The sequence below is a fragment of the Pholcus phalangioides genome, unplaced genomic scaffold, assembly GCF_987345545.1.
Source record: "Pholcus phalangioides strain wild (caught in Gottingen) unplaced genomic scaffold, Ppha-v1.0 ptg000017l_1, whole genome shotgun sequence".
In the NCBI taxonomy this organism is placed as follows: domain Eukaryota; kingdom Metazoa; phylum Arthropoda; class Arachnida; order Araneae; family Pholcidae; genus Pholcus; species Pholcus phalangioides.
The window spans coordinates 66,927,854-66,954,884 of NW_028301610.1; the positions used below are offsets into that span (position 1 = coordinate 66,927,854).

At 36.5% G+C, this 27,031-nt stretch overlaps 2 protein-coding genes across 5 annotated transcripts in view; one reads left to right on the top strand and one right to left on the bottom strand.

Moving 5' to 3' along the window:
- Positions 1 to 2,129: 2,129 nt before the first annotated feature.
- Positions 2,130 to 2,630, top strand: LOC149074663 (uncharacterized). Its single transcript, XM_089247369.1, has one exon. It carries the CDS (start codon positions 2,130 to 2,132, stop codon positions 2,628 to 2,630), a length of 501 nt encoding a protein of 166 aa, XP_089103495.1.
- An 11,008-nt stretch (positions 2,631 to 13,638) lies between these two features.
- LOC149074664 (uncharacterized) overlaps positions 13,639 to 27,031 on the bottom strand; it is a 151,226-nt gene continuing 137,833 nt past the window's right edge. For all 4 annotated transcript variants that reach the window (XM_089247100.1, XM_089247101.1, XM_089247102.1 and 1 more), the window contains one exon: positions 13,639 to 17,927. In XM_089247100.1, coding sequence (XP_089103226.1) covers positions 17,296 to 17,927 — 632 coding nt within the window. In that variant the 3' untranslated portion in view covers positions 13,639 to 17,295. The remainder of the gene's footprint in view (positions 17,928 to 27,031) is intronic.

Genomic DNA, 27,031 nt, shown 5'->3' on the forward strand with positions numbered 1-27,031 from the left:
GATCATGAGTTGACTATCTACTCTAAAAAATTGAGTGATATCAAAGATTCGGCTCCAGAAGTATTCACGGCAACCATCGGTGAATGCAAGGATGAAGATCTCGAAAAATTCATCGGGGAATCAGAGTTGTTCTCCGACAGAGTTAGAGCTGGAGCGATTGGTGTTAAGATGCGAAGAGAATCGACGTAAGCAGAAGACATCACACCAGGAGGATTCTCATCCATTCCAACGATGCAGAATTGGGATCAAGTTGCCGAAGTTGAAGATGCCAACCTTCTCGGGTGAGTTGAATGATTGATTGTCCTTTTCTAATTTGTTCAGTGCTTCGATGATTAAAAATGAGTGTCTCTCTAATGCACAAAAGCTTCAATATCTCAAAAGTTCAGTGAAAGGAAGCGCTTTGAAGCTCATTCAATCATTCTCCGTGAACGATGATAGTTTTGAAATAGCTTGGGACATACTGTGCGCGAGGTATTCGAACAAAAAAGAACTTATATTTGATATTTTGAAAAGTGATGCCTCTACCACAAGAGTAAAGTGAATCATCAACTGCTATCTTGAGCTTGGCTGATTCAGCGACTGAATGTATTCGGATTCGGTCTCTAGAGACTCTAAGACAGTGCGTTTCAGACTTCGACGATACAATAGTCCTGTTCATAGTGAAAAACAAGCTGGATTCGTAGACGAGGAGATGGTGGGAGATGTCTCAGAAGGATGATGGCATTCCATCTCTACAAGAACTGTTCGAGTTTCTCAATAAACATGCAAAAGCCTTGCAATCGAGCAAATCCTCTTCTCCGCAGGTAAAATAAGCAAGTGGTACGTTCCATCCTAAGGAGGTTACTTCACTCGCTTCTATGAGCCGTTTGTGTTTTTATTGTAATAGCAATCATGAGTTGTGCAAGTGTGAAACATTCGCTCGGAAAACTTCCCGCTGAGAGACGCGTAGAATTTGTGAAAATCAACAAGCAGTGTTTCCACTGCTTGAAGATCAAACATCGTGCCTTGGCTTGCAAGACCATATTCAAATGCTTATTTTGTGCCAAAAATCATCATTCACTCTTGCGTTTCAAAAGAGAAGAAAACACCGAGAGACAATGTTTGTCCGGCAAAAAAAGACGGTCTCCTGTTGCCCAAGAGTTTGTGCCCCCAGGAAATTTAAAGAGGATTGTATCCTACCAAAGACGCCATCTGAGACTGAGATTACAACGTGTATTTCTGACTTTAAACAGTGCGTGATACTATGTACAGCGGTATTCAAAGTGAGAGATACAGAGGGACAATTCTAGTTGGGTCGAGCCATGATTGTCCCAGAAGTCAAGCAAGCTTCATCACAGAGAAATGTGCAGAAAGACTTGAACTGTCACGAGAACAAACGAAAATTCCCATTTCGTGTTTAGGTACATCGAGTTTTTACACTAATGGAGTGATACTTTTACAGATTTGTGCTTTTCTACTCATTTGTCATCGACGTCGAAATTTTGTCAATCCGCTTACGTGCTTCGTAAAATCGTAGGAGATAACATATTTCTGTGTTACCAAAGTTACGGAATGAGTTCAATGATCTCGCGTTAGCAGAACCTACATTCTACAAATACAAATACAACGCCACAACAGGCAAAATGCCCAATTGTGAACCTACCGATATTTTGTTCGGTGTAAATGTGTCTCTTACCTTGTTGAGCGTTCTGAACTTGATTGGATCATCGCGGGAGCAGTGTCCTTGGATAAGTAGAAAGGAGAATCCCGTATTCTTTCAGTCAATTGCAACAGGCTAATGATGATTCATATTTGAAAAAATTCTGGGAGTTAGAGTCGGTGTCTGATGTGAATAATATGACTAAAGAAGAGCAGGTATGTGAAACTATGTGAAACGCATTTTCAGAATACGCATATGAGAGATCAATTTGGAAGATATGTTGTGAAACTTCCGTTTGGCATTTCACCTGCAGAGTTAGGAGATTCCAGGGACTTCACTGAGAAAAGGTTCAAGAGTTTAGAGAAGAAACTTTCGCAGAAAAGTGAGCTCCACAAAACTTAGTGAATTCATGAATGAATACTTGACTTTAGGTCATATGGAGAAGGTTCCTTAAGAGGAAGCTTACAAATCACCTTCTCAGAGTTATTACATGCCACATCATGCTGTAATTAAGGAATCTAGTACAACAACAAAGTTGCGAGTAGTATTTGATGCATCTGCCAGGACAACCAGTGGACGTTCTCTGAATCATCTACTATTGGCTGGACCAAGAACGCAATCGGATATATTTCCTATGCTATTGAGTTTCAGAATTCATGAGATAGTCATTTCAGCTGATATAGAGAAAATGCTTAGGCAGATCAAAATTCATCCGAATGATGCGGATTTCCAGAGTATTCTGCGGAGAAATAAACCTGAGTATCCGGTCCGGTATAGATTTTCAACTGTGACGTATGATACTAAATGTGGTCCATTCCTTGTCACACGAGCACTAAAACAGTTAACTTTTGATGAGGCTGAATTATATTCAATAGCTTTCAAAGTTACCCTGAGTGACTTTTATGTTCACGACCTACTATCGGGAGCGGAAGTGAAGAAGAAGCCATCGAGTTTACCATGCAACTTCATGAAAAAGGGAAGAATGACATGAGAAAGTGGTGTTCGAATAACATTCGTTATGCGTCTGGTGTCAGAGGATTCGAGTGATTCTTATATACCCACCCGTAAACATAATAATTCATACCCACTCACACACACTTCTACCTGCTTTACCAAAATATTTTTGTTGACCGGGACAACCAGTATTACATTTGCTTAAATGACAGGGGTGATCATTTCTGTTGATTTTTCGGGCCACTTCAGTTTGCTCGACATTTCACATTTCCGTCCCGCTTGTGTATAATCTCTATGTTTTGCGATAAGAGGGTCGTCTTTGTGACCTGATAGTGTTTTACTTGTCTCTTGGTAGTACTCTCAGTCCCTAAGCCTGCGAACGTGTAGTTCGTTTTACCATAATATTGTTGTTGATCGGAACATGCCGTACTGCATCTTTTATAAGATAGGTGTGACCAATATCCGGGATACATCAAATTATTCGTATAGAAACATGTCTGCCCCCTATTTCTGTGAATTTTGCTTGTTTTTCATATGCTCAACTCACCCTTAACAGTGAGTAACTCCAACGAACATTTCGTAGTCTGTTTCGGTTTATGATAAACTGAAGCTATGATTGACCCTGACATATTTGTAAACGGGACAGCGTGACCCCTACCCCCGCCAACCGACATCTGAGACAGCACTGCATGATATCTCGTTTACTAGGGGTGACCAAACCTCTCGCATTACCGGACACGGTGTAGTGACTGTGGTGTAAAATCAATAGCGAACCGAATCACGGACCAATGACTAGTAAGCAGAAACGTATCAGTAGCTATGGGGAAGGTAGCAAAAGAGACCTTACCAGGCTGAACACTAAAGACAGGCCCATCAGGATCCGCAAAAACGCCGAAACCCAAGAAGAGCTCACTGTGCTCACAGGGGAAAAACCCAATCGGAATAAAATCGGCGATGAAGACCTTGACAGGACGGACGCCCACCCGCATGAAACATCTAGAGACCAGGAAAAGCAAGGACTCCCACAGCCCCTTGCTTTCAGTAAATCTGGCAGCAACGGAGAAAAGTGTGGCAACCGACCCTCTCAAACAGGCCCAGGGACCTCCTCCGAATCCGACTCATCCACGTCCAGCACTCCGGAAATATCTTTGAGAATCTCGGACAGCGACTTATCACCCAAACTGACGTTGGAACGCCCAGCACAGATTTCATGGAGACACCCGCTCTGAAACAAGATTAACCGCCCTTCTTGCTTTTCACGGGAAGCAGAGATGACACCCCCGATTACGAAGAAGCCTCTCAAGTGTTGACACCGGATACCCTGGGGGTGAATCACAGCTCAGCTAAGCTTCAGTCAGATGAAGATGAGTCGCCCTCAACTTCCCCTGCTCAACCATTCGTAATAGAAGACGCCCCGCCCAACTTGATACTCAAGCAATTCAAGGAGTTACTTTTGGAGAAAGTTTCAATAGGCGATAATCAGCAAAAATGCAGAATGTCCCAATTTACGAGAGTCAGGGCCATAAGTCTTGCAGAAGCACTGGCCCGAAGAACGAGGGACCCAGTGACAACCACCCGAAAAGCAGACCGAAGAGTTGACACCGCGAGCCCTTTGCTCTCGCAAAATCAAGGGATCACAGGGCAAGGGGGTGTACTTCACAGCGGGACAAGCAGCAGAGGCCGTGGAAATTACAGATCCCTAGGGGCGCCCTTTCGACATCGAAACGGCCAACCATATATGGACAAAACATTACTGGGAAGACGGGCCTAGCCTCACATGCCAAGAATAGGGTGCCACAGCGCTTTCACTCTGAACTACGACGGGCACTGGTGACCACCATCAAAACAGCGAGGACAACCGGAGCAATGGATCCGAAAGCATGGAGATTTCAGATTCTGCCACGGAGACAGAGAAGATCGGCCCGGAGACAATGGGATACTTGTTGGATCTCCAAGCCAACGAGGAACCAGCGAAAGTCGACAGGACCACCCAAACGGTTACGGTGGATGAAATAACACCCATAATTGAGACGGCAACCCAAAATGAAGGGGTGAAAACGAAGCTGACTCCAACTAAGACGGCTACACAGACAGAAGAGGTTACCAACACTATGGATCAGAACACACCGGGCGACCAAGCCACCCCGTCACTTCCGCCGAAAGGAATCTGACCGACTGGAACCAGATGAGATTGAAAGACGCTCCCACCAGACAATTACAAAACATATCACTGACACTCCATAATCCCAGACGATGGCTAACTCGACATTACAAGGGGCCCAACAAGTCGAGAAACCCGAAGATGAGACGCGTGTAGAGCACACCCAAGATCACGATCGAAATGAAGCAGCAGCCTACAACGACGAAGCAGATGAGAACCAGGGACCAGCTACAGCGAACGACCAGATAAAGTCTCAGGAACTAGGGGATGGGGAGGTGAAAGATCCGGAAGACTCCCGCCGGACACCCCCAAGACAAAACCAGGGTCAAGCACAGAACCGACAAGTTAGATGGAGAGATTGGGAAGCAGTGGAACACCAGAAACGTGAACGCCAACGGAGACCAATTCAAGATCGCCTTATTATTGAACTCGCAACTCCGAAATCTTCAGCAAACAGGGACCGAGTCGCATATGTGTACGCGATGAATAGTCCGAGGGTCTTCACCACGCGTCCATACCCCCGCTATACAAGCTTTTCCATTTTGTTCATCCAAAATACTGTACGGGAGCTTTGACTTATCCTTTCCCTTTAATGCTCACGGATTCGTAGATTTGAAAATGACGGTGGGCCTTATCACGCACCCATACGCATTTACACAAACAACATAGTAAGTCTACTTTAACTTGCCTTAAAACCACGGGCTCACTTTTCTTCTTAGGTGGTAAATGTTCTATGCGGCATTTTCTTCCAAAATGGTGCAGTACGTTAGCGCTAAATACCTGCTGAGGTGAATATCCCTTCTCTTCAGTAATTTTCGGCGGAGTCTTTGAAGATTTGCTATCTGCCTCCTGGTCGGCAGCGGCTTGATCGCCAGTGATTTTTACATTGTGTAATCCAAATCGTTTCTTAAACCTATGAAATCAACTTTTACTTGCATAAAATTCTGATGAAATAGACATTTCACTAGCCCTTCCCTTTATAAATGAGCATATTAATCGTTTCGCTTTTTTCCATTATAATATTACAATCAATTGGACTACCTTCTTTGTAGCAGTCTTGTACCAACAAAAAATCCACATTTTTGGTATGAGAAACACATGGATTCCGGAGGCGATGCAAAGTTTTCGCTGCCACAGGTTCAGCTATGGCCACGGCTGATCGAATTTTAGATTCCTTTTTCTTGATATATCTCACCATGGATTTGTTGATTCCGCAATGGCGAGTCACAGCAGCAATTGACTTACTTTCGCCAAACATAGCCAATATATCTAATTTTTCTTGTCAGCTTTTTTTGTCTTTTTAGAGCATTATCAGTAGCACTAGACAAATGAGGCATCCCAAACACGCACAACTCAAATTTTTTAAACAAAACACGTGAATGACGATTGCTGCGCGTTGCTGAAAAAAAATTCCAATGAAGGAAAAAAAAACCTGCAAACACTGGAAGGGGGCGACTGTATATCATTTTGCGGTAATATACCATTGAAAAGCACATTACGGACAGAATGTTAATATTTTCCGCAACCACCCCTTACAAAATCGAATTGTGTATATGATCTTACACACAATACCAGTTTCCTTGGAAATCTCAGAGATAATTGAATTCAAATCATTCTTCAACATATAAAAGTTAAAGGTTCCCTACCCACAGGCAGAAAAGAAAACGCAAGACGACAAAATGTTTTGAGAAATTGAATTTTCTGGATGTTAATGCCGAAACTGATATTTGGAAAGAAAAGTGATTTGCCTCCTCCGGAAATCGAACCCGGGTCCACTTGCATACCGGGCAAGTGCGCTAACCAATACACCAACCTGGAATGCAAGGGGACCCGGGTTCGATTCCCGGAGGAGGCAAATCACTTTTCTTTCCAAATATCAGTTTCGGCATTAACACCTAGAAAATTCAATTTCTCAGTATATTTCAGGCCAAAAAAATACCATCTCTTCAGATAAAATGTTTTTTCAGAAGAGATAGAAAAGAAGTTAAGAGCTGGTATTTGCTTTTGTTTCAACAATAGAAAGGAGGGTCTCTCCACTTTAGATCCCTTCATCTATTTACTCAGAGGGCAGATTGACCAACATTGTTTTCCAATATATATATATATATATATATATATATATATTATGTAAAATCCCACCCTACACACACACACACACACACACACAACTGATAAACATTTCTATCAGTAGGGGGGTCTAGAGGAAAATGCTGATGAGGATTTCTTTTCCTCTCCCTGGGGATCTGAAAAATAATCTTCCATGGAAAAAAAGTGAAGGTTTCACTTGAATGTAGATTTATCCTTTTTGATTTTTTTCTTTTCCCCCTCCAGATTTTCCCAGACTTTTCTCAAGTATTTAGAATTTTCCTTGACTTTTGACAAATATTTCACATTTTCCCTGACAGTTTTCCGATTCCCTGACTTTCCCTGATTCTCCCTGACTTTCCAGGGCGCTGGGAACCCTGTAGGAGAAAAATGTCGAATCGTCCAGGGAGTTTGACGAGCTCTCTCTCGAAATGTTTGGAAAGTATCATTAAAAGGCAATTGGTGAAGTGCATAGACGAGAATATTGTATTGCCGGATAATCAGCATGGATTCAGGGAGGGGAAATCATGTCTAACGAACCTTCTTTTCTTCTATGATCACGTGACTAAAACTTTGGGAAATGATGAAAACATCGGCGTAGTTTATCTTGATTTCCAGAAAGCATTCGATCGGGTTCAACATGGTTAACTCTTGTAATGCTTATATGAGATTGGGAGTAACTTGTTGAATTGGATAGAACCGTGGGGTATTGAGAGATAGGTCAGAATGGTGAACGTCGAATTTTCTGATTGGACAGTTGCTCTCTCGAAAATTTTGTAAATAATTATTAATAGGCAATTGGTGAAGTGAATAGACGAGAATAATGTATTGTCGGATAATCAGCATGAGTTCAGAAAGGGGAAGTCATGTGTAACCAACCTTCTTCGATTCTATGATCACGTGACTACCCAAGTAGCACAAAGATATAGATCTATATCGTAAAATTTCAGTTTCCAATATAGAGCTATATCGGGCCACGATATCGTTCTAGCTAAAAAGGGCATAGTCAGAAATAAATAGATCTATATCGTGAATGTGATATATTCAAATACTTCAAATTTTGGACGATAGATGGCGCCCTTTCAGAAGAAATAATTAAAAAAAAAAAGAAGTGCAATTTAGAGGTATGTGGGTTTTGAACCCATGTACCCTGAACTGTTCCCATCTGTAACTCTGTATCTTACCAACCCACTTCAGCACTGGTTATTAGTTATTGCAACATTAATTTACAAATAATAGTTTTTTTTACTTGTATTTTCAATCAAATTTATTCATTTTCATGAATGCACAAAAATTACAAAATAGAAATTGTGAGACATATTTATCATTTTGAGGCAGGTAATTGAAAAATTATATTTTAATTAAGGAATTTATATATAATACAAAAAACAGAAGAAACAAATTAATGTATTGTGTAGTATATTAATTATTTAAAATTATTAATTTATGCTAATAAAACAAAAAATACAGAATAAAAAATATGCAACACAAAAAAGTTAAAATTCTCAAAGTATGGTAAAAAATGAAAACATCAAAGGAAAAAAATAAATAATAAATAATTTAAAGAAAAACACACATACAAAAACAAAAACAAGAGCAAATTTTTCTAAATTCAAAAATATGTGCAATTATAAAGTGGCAATTAAAGTTACGGTGGATAAGTTCTTGCTCGTCCTAAAATGCCAACATCTACGATGTAAAACATACAGAGTAAGGATTCAATTATAACTGATGAAATAGTTTTGATATATCAATATAATTAATCCTATTAAAATAAAAATTTCATAAGAACAATTATTCATTCAAACAAAAAATTGTACGCTCGACTTTAAATTTTCTCCAAATTTTTATTTGATGGCAATATTTTTATTTAAAGGCACACGATATGTTGATATATCAGCATATTGTGTATCTGATATGTATATCTTTGTCAGGTTTGTTTAACTGAAAATTAGTTAGGAAGCACTGTCATACACTTTAAATTACAGTATTTTATTTGTTGTCTTTTTTCGAAGGGGACTAATGCTGTGGTTAACTGTTCTATGTTGTTAATAATCACCTATATAAAACCAGTGATTATGCATATATATAATCACTGGATTTATCACGTTTACCGCGTAATATATAGGTTACGATAAATGAATTCTCACGATTACTATGCATAATTATCATTTCGTATCGCTAAATATGATATTGTGAGCTAGAGTCTGAACTATAATGAACTCTGATTTAACGAATTTTTCAGTAAATCCCAGCGAAATAACTTCCATAATTAAATCTTATTTGATAAATTTAGTTAGTAAAGAATATACATAATACAGAAACACCGAAAAAGTAAGTGATAAATACATGGTGGTAGGTATCGACCGCCCAATAATTACACACGTGATTCCTTGTGAAAACTAATATAGAAAAGTGTTTTCCATATTTGGATCCGACGAATATAAAGTGAGTTATAAGGTTTTGAAATTTTGTGACGTGTCATTTTTCTAACGGTCAGTTATGTGCCAAACTTCGAACGAAAGTACATTTCTCCGCCAGCAGCGGGTTGTCACTTTTTGAAAATGAACTGAAATATTCAATCCCATTGGAAGCCAAGTTCGGCCTTCTTTCATGATTGGCGCTTTTTCTCTTCATGTAGTGTGATATTATAACCTTGTTATTACGTATAGATTACGTGTTAGCTTCGTCTAGTATGTTGGCAAATTTATCCCCAGATTTGTAAAGTGATAGCCAAATGAGATCTGTTGGAAATTTTTTAGCCAAATCAACACCTGCCAAAATGTGGCAATTTTTTTACCTTTATTATCAAGTCAAATTTTTTGAGGGAAGGTGCATACAGTGCATACGTGTTTACTGCGCGATCGTTATTTTACGTTGTCGTTTTAATCAGATTACATGTTGATCAATAAAACGGCAACATTTTTTGGGATTTTTTGAACTTTCATCGAAACTTAGGCATAAAAAGCTTCAAAGAAGGATGTAAAAATGGTAGAGCTTGACGAAGGTGCGACTGGTGGAAACAGTAAAATACGACGATTCTCAATCAGAAATTTTTAATCCAACTTATTTGATCATTTTTGTCGCACGGCAGGCTTGTTTCTTATACTCGTCGAGGGGTTGGTGCGCTAACCCCTCGATGGAGTACTCCCTGCGATAGCAATTTTTTCTGTGGTCATGTCACCATTTCTGTTGTACCCCTGTGTCAGGAAAGTTTTCTGACAAGGACGAACCGGGTATCGAACTCGCGACACCTCTGCACATTCTTTGGTACTTTAGGCGAGTATCTTATCAACCTGGGCTACCGCGCCCCTAATCAAACTTATTATTTTATGAATTGAAACGTATTCAAAATAATTTTTAGTTACGGATTTTTTCTATTGATTACACTACTCAGCACTGATTTTGTTCTCAAAGATATTTCAGTGATTTTAGGGTGCTTTTGGGGCACTGATTCCGAATCTGACATTGGTTTTATCAGATCTGCTCTAGTTTTTGAGATAAAGTGAAAGTTGAATTTCAATGGTACTACCATAAGCCAGGCCGGGATCTATGGGGGAGGGGGGAAGTGATCATACCGATCACCCCCACCCAAGAAAAATGCGATGATTCATGAAATATTTTGGGAACTTTTATATGATAATATTGCACTTTCTTCTCAATCAATCCCTTGAAAATTACCTGTATCAACGTTTTTGTGATTAAACAACAAATTCACGAAAACGACTTAAATCGACTAAAAAATAGGAAAAACCGGTACATTTTTCGGGAAATACGGGACAAAATAAAGGACGTACGGTCACATTCACAGCAACTCATTTTATTTTATTTATTTATCATTAATTGTATTGTCATCATTTTTTGTAAAATCGCCCCTCCCAACAGCGAGCTCTAAATCCTCTCATGCCTTAAGCAGCATACAACTCACATCAAAACTATGCAAAATGTAAATCATTAATAAACTTAATATCAATAAATAAAAAGCACTGATATCTGGTAATGATATAAATGTGATGATGTGGTGAATAAAATAGGAAAGTAAATAAAAAGTTGAAAGAAAAATTTCCACGAAAAATTAGTGACTGCAGACTGTATTGAAATTTTATATTATGCGTTATCTCATAAACTAGAGCCAATTCCGCAAAACCAACACCTGTTTTGAAATCAGCAGTCCAATTTATCCTCTAAAACCTCTAAAATTTCCTTTGGGAACATGAAAATGTTTTCACAAACGTTCATTTTTATGGTAACGTTGTAGGCTTGTTGCTCTCTCTGCGACGATACATTTTAACGGGGAGATCGGCTCGCATTCGTGCCTCGAAGTTGGGAACCGCAGAAAACGCTAAAACTGCATCCTACATTAGGAAGTGCTCAAAATGTGCTCCGTACATACAGATACCTGAAAAGGCACGGCGTGGGATGGAAAGTTGAACTCGCTCTAGCATGCAAGGTGGCTGGAAGGTCTTCTTTCTAGTCAAGTGTATGCGTATAGACATGCTCTTTGAGATGGCCTCATCAAAAAAAGTCTAAAGGGTTTAGGTCAGGGGATCTAGCAGGCCACTGTATTGGACCACCGCGGCCAATCCACCGATTTGGGTATTCTTGAATGTTGATTTAATTACTGGTGGACATTCGATGCGAAATGGGCCGGTGCCCCATCGTGCTACAGCCAAAGATTTCGCAAGATAGCCAAAGGAACGTCGTCAAGGAAGTCTGGGAAACAATCTCTCAAGAAACCGAGGTAGTTATCAGCAGTCAGACGTTGTGGAAGCGGATATAATCTCAGAAGATTGTTGTTTATAATGCCACACCAAAGATTAATTTTCCAATGAACCTGATAAATATTTCGACATGTTGCATAGGGATTGGAAGAATCCAAAGGGATATAGCTGTTATGGCTGTTGAAGACACCTTCGCGAGTAAACGTTGCTTTGTCAGTCCATAGAATCCTATTTAGGTGCTGTCATTGAAATGTTATCTGAAGAAGCCATTGGCAGAATTCTTTTCTTCGTGGGTAATTTTCTGATGAAAGTGCTCGCACCCGTGTGTAAGGATACGGATGCAAGAACTCATCGTGCAAAACGTTTAAGACATTTACGTGACATGAATTTAATTCTCGTACGATCGCTCTGCTGGTCGTTGGATCCAATACAACCTACGACAACACGCTATCTTCGAAAGCTGGTGTTCTTACGGTCGATATTGGCCCACCGTTTACGTTTGGTTGTGGTAATACATGCCATGAATCGCGCAATCGCAGAATAACTTGATGGTCTGGCTGTTTCCGCGTTGGATACCGCTGACTGTATAACCTTGCTGCTTGCAAGGCTGATTCGTGGCGCTCACCTAATATAAGGTGCATGTCACAATATTCTTGTATGCTGAATGTCATCAAATTAGAAATTATAACAAAAAAAAAAAAAAAAAAAATAGATGCAGTACTTTCTGGAGCGAGTTTCATTTTCAAACAAAATGTGATTAACGCTTATCTAAAACCTTTGTAAAGCTGGCGTTGTGAGATGCAAAAAAAAAAAAATTCTGATTGATTTGTAAAAAAAGTTTTTTTCTCTTTCCTGAAAAGTGCGAGGGAAAAAACTGGTTTTATATCTTGTATTTTCTGGATTTCTATATGTAAGGGTTAATACATTTTTAGCATTTTCAAAACGCCAAGTTATACGTTTGGTGAATTTCAGGATTTTGAACTGACGTCATCAATTTATAAAGCGTTATAACTCATTAATTATGGGTCAGATAAAAAAAACTGAAAACACTTTTCTGTATTAGTTTTTCATAAGGAATCACGTGTGTAATTATTGGGTGGTCGATAGTTACCACTCTGTATATTCTGATCAACTTTTTTTTGTTTCTTCAGCTTTGAGTTATTGAAAGAAAAATACAGCAACACATAGGCATAACAAATTTATTGTAACAATTAGAATTTGAACACGATATGTGAATGACTTTAAAGTAAGTCAAAAATGATGAAAAATGCTTCTAAAAGTGTGATCAGAGAGAAATGATTATTATCACTTTTTCTGTTGTCAGTTATACAAGAACTTTTATTTAAGTGGATTGGTCAACAATTATTGTATTAAGTGTGAAGCTATAAAATTAAATTGTGATATAATTATATATACAAATATATATTTCTATTTCAAAATAAAAATAGGAATCATGTGAAATCCACAGAAATACTTATAAACTTTCATTTTCAGATACAACATAATTGCATACAAACAAATTTGAATGAAAACGAAAATATCTCTTCAGAACAATAAATAGAATGCACATTGCATGCATTATACAGATTCGAAGCACCGTGTTTCATGTAAAAACTGCCATTTAAAATAGTGTTCTAACTTACACAACATCCAACAAGATATCACTGATCTGGTCAGAAAAAACTATTTTTTTAGTAGAGCTCCATCTCATTGAGAAACCCTGGTCCAGAGACATTTTCAGACCCTGTTGTAACAAATGTTGCTTTTTTTACTGTAGATTTTTTTATTTTGCACTCAGGCAGTTAAGCCCTGACTTAGAGGATTGTGTAAGTTTTGAGTTAGAAATATGGTGAAATATGAACTTTGGAGCTTCCATCTGAGGGCAGTACTTTAAGCTGAACTTTCAAGGGGTTTTTAAGATGGCTTCCAGGAAAAAATGTCTCCGGGAAAAGTGTGATTCATTACATAAAATTTAGCAATATAATTCTTGAAAGAGCTAGGAAAGTTATTGGTTAACTCCACCTGATCAAAATTTACGAGACGTAAATTCGCTTTTGCGCTAAACTGTATTTGTGTGACAAACCATTTTTTTCAGACGTATGTTCACTTTTTTGTGACTATGTGTATTTAAATTGTATCAAATGCTTTCTAAGATGTGCATTTTCTTGTACATTGAATATAATCGAATAATCAATACACTCTAAATACCTTACGTATAATATATGTCTACTTTTCTTTAACCTTTCAAAGTTTGAAATGTTCTATCATTTTCATGTCAAAATGGATTTAGAGAAATACATGTTTTTGTGCTCATTAATGTAATAATTTTTAAACTTTTCTAACATTCCTAACTCACTGCCTGGCCGCCTATTCGTCAACACATCAGAATTATGTTTTACCAAGCCATGGTTCTACTCTTAGTCAGTGGTTCAATGATAATGTTCAAAGACAATTAGAATCAGTTTTAAAGTATGTGTCCTGGTCTAATTAGCCCTCATGTGCATAAAATGACAATGATGAGACAAAAATGATCAAGTTAACAATACAGTTCCTGTGCAAAGTTTGTGTCAGACAATCATACAATAAATATACAGAAAAACCCCTCTTGCGAACACCAACGGGACAAAAAAATTCGTCCGTATAAGAGGGGTGACCGTTGATCAGCTGTCTGAAACGCATACTTTTATTATACAATGGAAATATTATTTTTTAGCCGTAAAGAAGAGTTTTACTATGTATGTATATTTCTCTTTTCATTTCTTCCTTCTTTAATTAAAAAATAAATATCTCAATAATATTTTGTTAATTTTTCTGTTCAATAATTATACATTATAAATTCTCTATTTTATAGAATCCCAGGATCATACTTTGGATACCTCATTTTGATAGTAAAAGATTTCAATTTTTACATTTTTCATATGGCAAAAATGTGCAGCTTCTCATCCAACAAAGTATGTGCGTAAATGTCGATTCTCTCTCAAGAAAATTTAGCTTTATCCCCTATCCTTTAACCTACATGACTAACATGATGCAACAATAAACAAATAAATTTTTCCATGAATATTAAATAACTAATTTTTTTAACAAATCAATATTGACAAACTAGAAACTAATAAACATATTTACAAGAGGTTAGCCGTTACTTGACCTTGTGGTGACCTCATGATGGCACGACTATGTACAATAAAAACTTGCATTTTATTGTGAGATGGTAAAACAAATACCCTTATAATGATCATCAAAATCCACTCAGGTTCTTTTAAATGAGAAAACGAGGAATTTAAACAAAAAATTAAACTTCGAAGTTGCAATCTCACGACCGCAAAAGAAAAAAAAAACACACCATTTCATACAAAAAAGAACCTACATGTATTTTTTTTATTACTTTTACCCTTAGAAATTCATAATTAAAAAAGTTTAATTTGTCTTATTTTCAAAAAGACAGTGAAAAGATGCAATTAAAAATTATGAATAGCTTGTGTAAAGGGTTCTTTAGTCCTTAACCTCAAGTTTAATGAGCATTTCATACAAGCAACTACATAAATGAATAGTGATACAGAATAGTGATATTTAGCTGTTGAAAGTTACATTTTTTTATGACTCATTTCATTCAAACAAATTTGCAGACTTTTGTAATCAGAATGCATCACCTTATAATTTGAATTATGAATATTCTAGTTACTTTGTGAGAAGTTTGTCTTTATTGATGCTGAATTCAAGAAATAACAGTATATAAATTTTACTCATCAGATAGCAAAATGAATTCTAGATTTTATCATTCTTTAACTCTCACCGGTATTGATGAGACATCTTGATGAACCTGGTGTGCAGTATTTTGGCATTAAAAAAGATATCTTTCCCACAAATATGAATATGAAATGATTTATGAAATATGTCCACAAGCCATTATTATAGACTCCAGACTCCAAGGAACATTTTCCTGCCTCAACCGCCTCCTTAAGGAAAAATTGGTAGCAAATTTTCTTAATGATGTGAATCAGGTTTCCATGGAAACCAGTAGTATAGAAAGTAGTTTCAAGTATAATCTTAAATTCTCAGTTAAAGAGATTATATTGTTATTGGTTCACAGTCATTTTGTGTTATAAATAAATTATGTAGTTATTTAACCAAGATTTAATACATGATTCATGTGTACAAACATTGAAGATGGCTTACTCTTACACGAATGTTCAATAGATTGTCAGTTTGTCTCTTGACAAACATCTTCACATTGTTTCTTATTTGAGGAAGCAATTATGGAATAAATGTAACTTGGTGAGTGAGAGAAAATGCATTTGATCTAGACCAATTTTAGTGCAATTCTAGAATAATGAAATATATAGTATAAGTTCATATATAATATGGGATGCATACAAGATTTGAAAAAGTGGGATTTTACAGACTATTACTCTAATCAGTATTTTTTATGCGAAAGTTACAAATGTGCGAAGGTGTAAATATAAAATTTGTGAAGACGACAGTATCAGCTTCCTAAATCTCACGACAACAATTTTTGCTATACCCCACGGGTATAGGATATGTTAGTTTTCATTGATAAGGTGAATAGAGAATATTAATAGCGTATTATCTATTTTATCAGAGATGTGAACTGATAAAGTTATATAAGTTATTTAGTATTTATCTAAAAACGTACTCCAATATCAAGAGTGTTGATCACAAGTTGAGCACAGACGTGAGATGTAGCATCTTTATGACCTTCATCTTTCTTTGGCATTATTTTTGAAGTGTAATTAATAGTAATAAGTAACATTTTTTAAATTCACACAATAACTGAATTACTGAAATTACTTAACTGCCATAGAGTTAAAACAAATGGAATTGTTTCATGAAAACAAATAAAAAAAAATTTTAACTTTGTTTTGCTTTTTTTGGCTATTATTCAGTTGTTTGTTGTGGTAAATAGGTAAAATTGTAAGGCTGCTAGTGTTGTTATCTTTTAAACTAACTTGTGCCAAATCAATTGCTATATGAATTAGAAAATTGGTTAAGTTATATCAAACTTCTTTGGTAAGAAATAAAATTAAAGAGGTATATATATATATATAAGATATTTTTGAATTTTTAACTATTTTCTGGGCTAAAAACATGAGAGTAGAAACGATCTTCTTCATTCAATACAAATGTATTTATATTAGGATTTTTGCATTCTAAGTTGCTTTTTTTAATTTTTGATATATATTATGAATTGTTTATTTCAAGTAGAAAAAAAGTTAAACTACCATAATAAAAAAAAAACAGAATAACTTTCACTAATTTCTTATTTGATATTAACAATAATCAGTTTTTTCCAGAAAACATTTGCATTTTCGAAGCATAGTTCTGAAATTGTGAACAAGAAACCTTTTTGAATACTCAGAAAAGCTTGTGTTAAACATGTCAAAAAGCTTGTATGTCGATATATGAATTGCCATGTAAGTATTGTTTTATGCAAAACTTATTTTTTGTCTCTTGGAGACCTTCAGGCTTCAGGCAATCATCTTCAGCCATCACCGCTTCAGGCAATGAATTATTTGAAATAAAATCACTGAACTCAATCTCCAATTTTATCTAGAAACTTAAACATTTTTTTGCAATAGGGTCAATATTAAAAACATTTACACTCTATTTATCACGAGTAAAAAAATCTTGGTTGATTTTGTGAACGTGTAAAGATATATGTATATACTGTGTATACATATTTATTTAGTGAAACACAAAGTATATGGCAACAGTGTTTATGAAACACGAATTAATCGAACATTCTTTCGAAAATCTCGATGATGAGGTGATGATGGCATTGAATGGACAGTTGTCAAGGGTCCACCAAGATGAAGAACGTCAGGACACGATTCTGAACCATACATTGAGTCTTTTTTCATGGAGCTTATTCCTCCATCTTCCTCACGATTATTACGCATGTGTAATTCTTGATCTAAACTAGACTCTTTAAGTGAAGTTCTTCTTTCTGCTTTGGCAGAACAAAATAATGAACCACTATCACATCGTCCATGATCTGAAATACCGGGACAAGACTGCACACGATACAAGCAAAATGAAGAATCACAGTTTCCTTTAACAGGTGCCGTAAGTTCGCTGAACGTCATCTCTTTTGTAGACTTATATTTGCAACTGACAACTTGATCACGGCTCGCTCCTATAATTGCACCACTTAGTGGTTTGTATTTTCTCTTGTCTTTGCTAGACATATCTGCTCGGCTGCTAGAGTCTAAATAGGAAGTTTGTTCATCGAACGTTGCTCCCCTTTTCCTTGACAACGACCATCGTGATGAAGACGATACTCCTGAATCCTGGACGTTATCTGACCATTCAGAAAAATGCTGCTCAGATATGCTTGGACTGGTAGAACCTTTACGAAAACACAAAAAAAGAAACAATTAAAATTCATCACGTTTTTTTCACACATACGCATGTGAGAAATTTAATAAGATATTATATAAATAAAATAAGAACCAAGACACAGAGAAGGATATATTCGGGATGGATAGGATGGACCATGAATTATTAGTACACCGTCAATCGACTGCTTTTACAAGGGGACACACGTATCGATTGGTAAGGGACAATTCTAAGTTATGGTGTCGCAGGGAATTTTTCTCTAATAGGGCTGTTAATAAATGGAATAGCTTACCCCCGGAGGTAGTAAATTCTAACACAATTGATACGTTTAAAAAGAAATACGATAAACATGTTGAGGTAAATCGAGAAGCTATCCATACTTAGAATAAGATAACCATAAGCATTCTTTATGAGCCTTCTATAATATTTTATCATGTATATATATTGTTTTTAATTGCATTTTTAATTGGGTTGCTGTATTTTTAAAATAGCTGACATCCATATTTGTTCTCAGCCATTTTGTTGGACGTTTTGCCTCTCTGTTGTGACGACGTATTTGTATATATCCTAGGAAAATTAGAGTATCAGCAACCTTCATCAGTGGCACCATGGCGCGCTGCGGATATTGCCGTGTGCTAAATGTTGACTAGAGACATTTGTTCCACCCGTGAAGGTGATAATTGTCGCGTAGTCCTTCTTTCCACTATGTCTCATACATGCCGAACGTGGTCCACATTAATATAGTATTCTAATCAGTTTTCATTCAAATGCTTTGGTTATTTTCCACCAAGTGAGTATTGTGTAGTTTGTGATAATTACCCATGACATCAAAATTATCTCTGACTGCGACAGCATTTAAGGAAGACGTATGATTGAAGTATATCGTCTCAATTCTGCGGAATGGTCAATGTTCCGTTCCCCGGAGGATTTATAGGAATGTTTGACCATTCACAGAGGTACCGACTAACACCACTGTTCCAACCATTTCACAAATCTCTACTTTCTTTCACAAATGAGAAATATTATCATCACCAAAATGACGAGTCGTCAAGTTGATAGAGCAACACATGAGTAAGGATGCTTCATTTATTGAGGGAAGTAGAAAATTGGAGGGGGTTGAGCAATAGCGTGAATCAGAAGCCTACTTCTATCAATGACCGCACAGTTCCATAGATCAGGGGTTTCCAACGTGAAACTTCTAAACAACGTGAAAAAGCTATAAGGCTGTTCCGTGTAACCCTTCATGCTAATGAGGCTGCTCTATGGAATTCAAAATTTTTTTTGAATATTTATCCGAAAAAAATATGTCCCTACTGCCGTCTCAACAGCATTATAGTTCCGGGGTGAAATGAAAGAAGGCTTAAGCATCACCTCTTAATATACATATTTATTGTCATAAATCATTGTGCCAGATCTAATCGTAGAAGCTCTTATGCAAATGAGGTTCCCGTGCCTTGCCCGGGTGGGACTCGAGTGTTAGGATGGCTCTCAGTGTCCCGTAATGAACACGTAAATTCTGCAATTCACAAGGATCCTTTTTTCTAGTGGATGAAATTAAAGAAAAAACATCGTTTTTACAACTTATAATTTACTGAAGAAATAGAAAATGACACATTCATATGAACTTCCGGAGCTTCTGGTTCGAAAATTCCATGTGAAAAAATGCAATGTCACTGTTTCTAAGTTATTTATTCATCCAAGTGGTTTCTATTGTTTTTAATCTCGTTAAATTTAAAAACCCCTACCACAACAACAGTTTCGAGGTTGGTACGGAAATTGGAAGAATCTGGGTCAGTTTCAACCAGAAATCACCCGGTCGAAATTGTAATGTTTGAACGCACAGTTACCATTAGTTAGAACGATCGGATGACTGCCTGCAGAGAAAGTGGATATATGCTCGATATCATTTTTCATTATTAAATCGAAGTATATGTTGAATGAAATTAAATGAAAATTTTGAATTTTGCTTACATTTTCGCTGATTTATTCAGACGTGCCAACTTTTGGAATCCAGAAATCCGGAGATTCTCGCCCCCAGGCACTCGATCAAAAAAAAAAATTCACAAAAATTTTTTTTTTTCATCAATTAAGAAAAAGTTCCATCATTGCCCCCCCCCCCCCGAGCAGAATATAATTCCATGTCAGTCTTTTCATGCAGAATAGAGAAATCACATCTACATACTGTTCATAAAACATGTGTTTCCTTTCGTGGATGCTATCAGTGATTGATAATCTTGGATATATGAACTCTTAAAAGTTTTATATTTAGCTTTATACAGTGTAAAGTTTTATATTTTCTTTCTGAAGACATATTTAATCGGAGGAAACAATTTAAAAAACTTCGAAATACAAAGCTGCTGACGAAAAAACTTGTGTTTTCTAAACGGCTATTAATGGGATACAATAACGATGATACAGGAATTTAGGCAACCAAGGTCATGCTCCTGATAAATGATTGCCGATAAACGCTACGTAAACAGTCACATTTTTGCCAGTTGCTTAAATGCGGTCACCAAGACTTTTTTAACGGCTGCTCGATGAAAATGACCACGGCTGTCCTCTATGGGTGCTTTCCCTAACGACGACGGCAGTCACTGACGTCACAACAACGTGAAAGCTCGCGTAAAATCTAATTTTCTGCCAAAATCCGTGAAAAATTTTAACAAATCTGGAGAGTGGGAGGAAGGATGAAAAATCCGGAGTCTCCCGCCTAAATCCGGAGAGTTGGCAGGTCTGTTTATTGCATTTTAAAAACTGCGTACTTAGTATAAAACACCCTTTACATCGTGTACAATTATAGCACCCACAACGGTTACTTTGCGGAAAATTCCTGAATCATCCGAATGAAGTGACCAGCATAGGTGCTGGATCTCCACAACCCCACAGTAAATTTTTTAAGCGGGATAACAAAAATAGAGGGTGGGCAAAAAGTCCGTGTAGAAACTTTAAAAATGCATAACCGAATAAAAAAACGGTTTGCAGGGTTAGCATCACTAGGTCACGGGAATTTTTTTAAGACTGGAAAAAAACTAACTGAAAAACAGCCGATAGGTGGCGCTGACGTACACAAGTAAAAGAAAAGATACGCAAATAACGAACAAAATGCCTCCAAATCGTTTATTACAGCAGTATGTGTTCCACATGACCACCACCACTGGGGATAACACATTGCAGGCGAGTCATAAATCCAACAACGGCTGTTTTTTTAGTTATTTTTTTTTTCTGTCTTAAAAAAATTCCCGTGGCTTAGCGATGCTAACCCTGCAAAACGTTTTTTATTTCGGTTATTTTTCCGGTTTTTATGAATTTTTAAAGTTTATACGGACTTTTTGCCCACCCTGTACCACAAATATCTTAAACCCCTTCGCTTACACGGAATCGGCGAGAAATTCGGATGATCTCTATCTGAAGAATGGGCGATAAATATGATAATCTTGTCCTAACCTAACCGCACGTTAGGGAAAGGGAAAAAAAGATGAAGAAAAAATAGAAGAAAAGGAAGGAAAAAAAAAAACAAATGAAAGGAAAAAAGTAAAGATACGAGAGAGTAGTACGAGAGAGAGAGAAGTAGAGATTTCTCTTTTTTCCCTCACTCTCATCTTGCTCTCTTTTGCTCTTAATGTATATACATGGTAAAAGGATGCATCATATGTGAGAAAAAGTTACTAATAATTGTAAGAAATAAAAGGAAGGTAAAAAAACCCTTCCTATATAGGCTTATATATAACAAAGCCTTGCGATAATGAGGAGAGGGAAAGAAAATAGAGAGAGCTCGTTTGAGTTTATTCCACAGGCGTTTGAACGCAATATTACATCCTTGATCGTAAAGCGGTTAAATGACGAAGAGAACATGATGAAGTGCCCATCATAAGAAAATGTCCTTCTATATGAATGGAAAGGTATCATTGTGGGTGGAAATATTACACCAAAAAAGATTAAATGAAAGAGTTAGCTCTTCCACATGTTTTTGAACTAAATAAGGTTGACTATTGTGAACATTTTGTTTCCTCATGTTCAAATCTCTTGCTCAAAAATATCGAGAAATGTTTTTCTTGCATTTTTCTATGTAATTCACTTAAATTTAATTTTATATCCAAACGAAATTTTATTAATTTGTTTTTTAAGTATTTTATTTCAATTTTTGAAAATATCAAGTTTTTAACATGTACAGTAAAACGTCTCTTTTGCGGACACTGGTGGGACAAAAAAATTCGTCCGTAAAAAAGGGATGACCGTTAATCAGGGGTTTGAAATGCATACTGTTATTATACAAGGGGAAATTATTATTTGGCCGGAAAAGAGGGGTGACCGCGTCTCAGGGTTATCCGTTAAGAGGGGTTTCACTGTATTTTCAAGTACTCTTCTTGGAAAAAGTAATTTTCTTCCGAGTCAGTAAAAATGCATCAAACTGTGTGTTAATGAATGTACAATAGAACCCCTCTTTCGCGAACACCGTTGGTACAGAATAATTCGCCCGTGAAAGAGGGAGGGGGGGGGGGTTGTTACACAGGCCCATAGCCAGAAATTTTGTTCGGAGGGGGGGGGACCAAAGTGATAGAGCAATAGATTTCCACCATCTTCTCTTTTTAGGCATTTTCCCACATTTCGAGGGGGGGGGGAAGCCAGACCCCCAACGGTTTATGGAATCGAGGTTCATGGAAAATTTGGAAGATAAGACCAAAATTTATTGTCTCCACTATGAACAACAGTTCTCTTATTCGGGGGAAATATCAGTCCCCCCAGTACTATCTAATAGCAGTTTTAAGAGAAAAAGTAACAATATGGAAATTGAAATTAGTTTCGAAATCAGCGATTAATTTAAAATAACTGATTGAAAAAAAACAAGATCCATGTTAAAAAATTTCAGAATACGACAAGTATGCTCAGCATATTAAATAGCTTCAGGGTGTGGTTTTGATTTCTTAATCCATTTATATTCAGTTACAGTTCAGTAACTAGAAGCACGTTCAGTCATTACATCAGTGGATAGGTACGTGAAATTTATAGCATTAATCAATTAATATTATATAGTTACCTATACTTACGTTTGTTATAAATTGGTTAGCATTTGAAAATATTCGATTAATTGATTAACTTTTTAACTAACCAGTTAAAAATTTTAGTTGATTCCCAGCTCTAAAAAACGTAATTAGTTTTATTAAGAGGTTTTCTATATCAAAGAGGTGACAGTGTTGAGTTGTGTCGCTATAATTAGATAGATTTAGCTACGTAGAGAACAGTGCTCCGTAGAATTGTTACATTAAAATTAAATTGGTTTGATAAGTGGTGCTGAGCAACTTTTCCCTGCAAGGCTACTTTGAGGCATTTTTAAAAAGTATAAATCATATCCAAATGAATGTCCGAAGTTTATCAAGGCCAGATCTGGTATTAAATTAAACATTATCTAGTCATCACTAAATCAAAATCAAAGGCTTCTGGCAAACCCCGGAGGTCGGGTGTTTTTACATTTGCTTGAAGAAGTCCTGAAAGTGGTTCAAGTGGCCCTGTTTCACGGTACCTTATGATGCTTATAGTCAACATTTTAGAAATTAAAATACTCCTAAAAAAACCACAATTTATTCAAACAAATACTTTATCTCCTCATTGTTTGAAGCAGTGTAGTTTCACTACACAAAACAACTAACACATTTCAAGAATTATTAAAAACCTATTAAATTACATATGTTACGGTTCTTGGTAAGTTTGATAAATTTATCAATTTATCTATGCATAATAACCAAGTGTCGTTGATAAATTGGATAAATACTTGAAATTTAACGCCTTTATCTGTGATTATGCATAATACCCTAGTGCAGCGGTTCTCAACCATTTTGACTCACGGTGCCCTCACAAGTAATTCTATGGGGGAGCCCCGTAGGCCAATTTTTTAATTATTCATCAAGTTAGTGATTTATTTTTACTATTTAAAAATATTTATAATTGTTTTTTTTAAATTTTATTGTTCCTCGAGCTTCCGCGGAGCCCCTGGAGAGCACACAAGGAGCCCCAAGGGCTCCGCGGAGCACCGGTTGAGAACCGCTGCCCTAGTGCAATTGGTGAATTTGATAGATATGATAAAAATTCCAAATGAGTCTAGTGTGTGTAAGGAATATAGCCGGACCCCGATTTAACGATAGAATTCATGTATGAATTATCATGTCTAGTATATCATATAGTACGATTTACCATGTTTATCAACAGTGGTGCGTTTTGCGAAAAACGTGGTCAAAACTCTTTACTCGCCTTGTAATTCATTTCATATTCTCGAAAACTGTTTGTTGAACGATAAATATTATGATTTTTTTAACGGCAGGTACAGATTACGCGATTGAAAGGAATTTTAAAGATGTGAAATGGATAAAAAATGATATGTTTATATTATGGCTATTGAAGAATTGCAAGAAAAAACATAGCATGGATTTGTTCATGATATCCCATCATCACATATATAGGGTATTCTGTTAATGGACCGACAAACTCAGGGTTTTTAGTAGACATCAAGAGGAACAAAAATTGCAATGGAACATGGTGTCGCAAACCACGTTGAGAGGGTGAAAATTGCGAAAAATGCATGCAGGTTTCAACGTCACGCTGGAACGACGAAAAGCACAATAATAACTACAAAAAGTACAATGATAACTACAGAAAAGATTTATTTGATTAATTATTACAAGAGCTGTTGGAAGTGGCGGCCGCTGACGTCGTTGCACAGTCTACAACGACGTAAAAACGATAACCGGTATGCCAGGTATACTTTTGATGTCTGTTGCAGCGACGACAATCCACGCTATGAGATCCTCCGGTGTGTCCACAGGCGTCGCATAAACGAGTGATTTAAGGTGACCCCATAAAAAAAAGTCACACGGATTGAGATCCAGCGAACGTAGAGGCCAAGCAACTGGTCCCGCGCGTCCAATCTATCTCGGGTATGTAACATCATGCGTTATCAATGCATGCGTTTTTCGCGATTTTCACCCTCCCAACGTGGTTTGCGACACCATGTTCCATTGCAATTTTTGTTCCTCTTGATGCCTACTAACAACCCTCCGAGTTTGTCGGTCCATTAACAAAACACCCTGTATAATATTTGAATTGCAGTAGCATATTAGAATACTGCCTCTGAGATGACATTAGAAAGCCTATAATAACATAAAAATGCTGCATTGCATAAAATAATTAAGAATTCAAAAAGAAGTAAAAACAGGAAGTTAAAATAAGCATAAAACGTAATTTAAACACAGAAATTTATAATAAAAAGTTTGTAATGGATAGAAAAATGTTTCTGGTCGAAGTCTAGGTGTAAAATCTTATGGTTACAACTATATATTAATGTGTATCATAATATTATGATCATATTTATTAACAACTAGCTATAATACCCGGTGCTTCTCCGGTTTTCCCAATATATCGAGAGCATTGAAGAAATGACAAACCATTGTAAAGGAATAAACATGTCTGAGGCGCATTGATAGAAAACCACGGTGAATAACGTAAACATCGCGAAAGTCATTGTTGAGACCCATGAACTATTGTTTCCCGACAATTTCGGGCATTTGACTTGTTCTGACGAACTTTTACAGTAGTCTATCGTTCAAGTCGGGTCCTGTTTCGTTTACGAGTATATGCAAAATTTGGTAACGATCGATCTAAAATTGTGGATTTGTAGAGAGAACATATACACACAGACAGAAAATCAATTTTATATACATAGATATCACTCAAATAGTCAAAACTAGTTTTGGATTATTGAAGACGTTTTGCGGTAATCTTAAATGTTTGCTTAGTTGTTTTTCCATACTTGATATGAATGGACCAGAGAAAATTATTAATTAATGCATCACATCTTAAGAATTTTTGCAAGAAACTTTTCGAATTTATCCAAGTTTTTGATGAATTTGCTGTTTCCTTAATGAATCATTATTTTCCTTCTTTTGTTCTCTTATTAGTCCTCACCACCGATTCCTCGTGTGTGCTTCGCCGAAAATGAGAACGTTTGCTAAGACAAGTCGAGATTTACAATTCATTCTTTTTTGCGTTTTCTGTACACCCTTCAAATTTTACTCAATTTAAGCATTTAGAACTTCATTCTGTGTTTATTTCTTTAAGCGATTTTCTAAATCGGTGCATTGCTGCTTAAAGTTTGAGCTATGATCCCTTATAAGTATTTCGTTAAAATATAAATTTTTTTCAGAGTGAAACCCCTTGAGTTTGAAACTAAAAAGATAAAAAAAAACTGAGGCTTGGTTTGCAGTTTTCAATGTTAAAACTCAAATAATCGGCAATTATCAGAGCAATAATCTGCCATTTTTAAAGAAATTTTCTCAAATTCAAATCTATTCTGCATTTGTTTAGGCAAGCCTGAGCAATTTCATGTTGAAGAAAAGTCGCTGGGGTCAGCGGAGTAGCAGATATTAGCAGCTAATTTCACTTTTTTCATAAACTAAACATGTTAAAGTATGTTGAGAAATGAATTTCAGGAGGACACATCAGAACACTTTCATCTTCTAATGAAAAATGACTTTGTTGAAAAAATACTTTATTTTTTAATAAAAATACCAAAAACGAAATTCTAAATGTATTACTAAATTGCTAACACACCAGAAAGAAAAGAAAAAACTTCCTAAAATTCCCTGGAGAGCTACGAAATTTCTGAACGAGAACGGTTTTGTAAAAGGTTTAGTTGGATGTGCGGTATACTGCTACCTAAATCACCACATTGGAGTTCTTTCTGGGCGAAAACTAAAAGGCGATGAACGAAAAAAAACATACGTCGAGAAGCCGGGGTTTATTCATTCTTCATCTGTGAAAAAATCAGGGTCGAACCGTGAAACTTTTTTTTGGGGGTTTTGGCCACGATTTAAGCAAAATGCACCACTGTGCGACGCTTGGGTATTATGCATAATCACCGGTGAAAGTGATATTTTTTAGTACTCATTAAATTTACCAACGATGCTTGGGTACTATGAATAATCGCCGGTGAAAGTGATTAATTTGGCGAAATTTATCAAACTTACCAAAATGCTAAGTGATTATGCATAATAACCAGTTTATTATGTATAATAACCACATTCATCGCACAAATTTACCGTAACATATATTATCAAACCCTCAAAT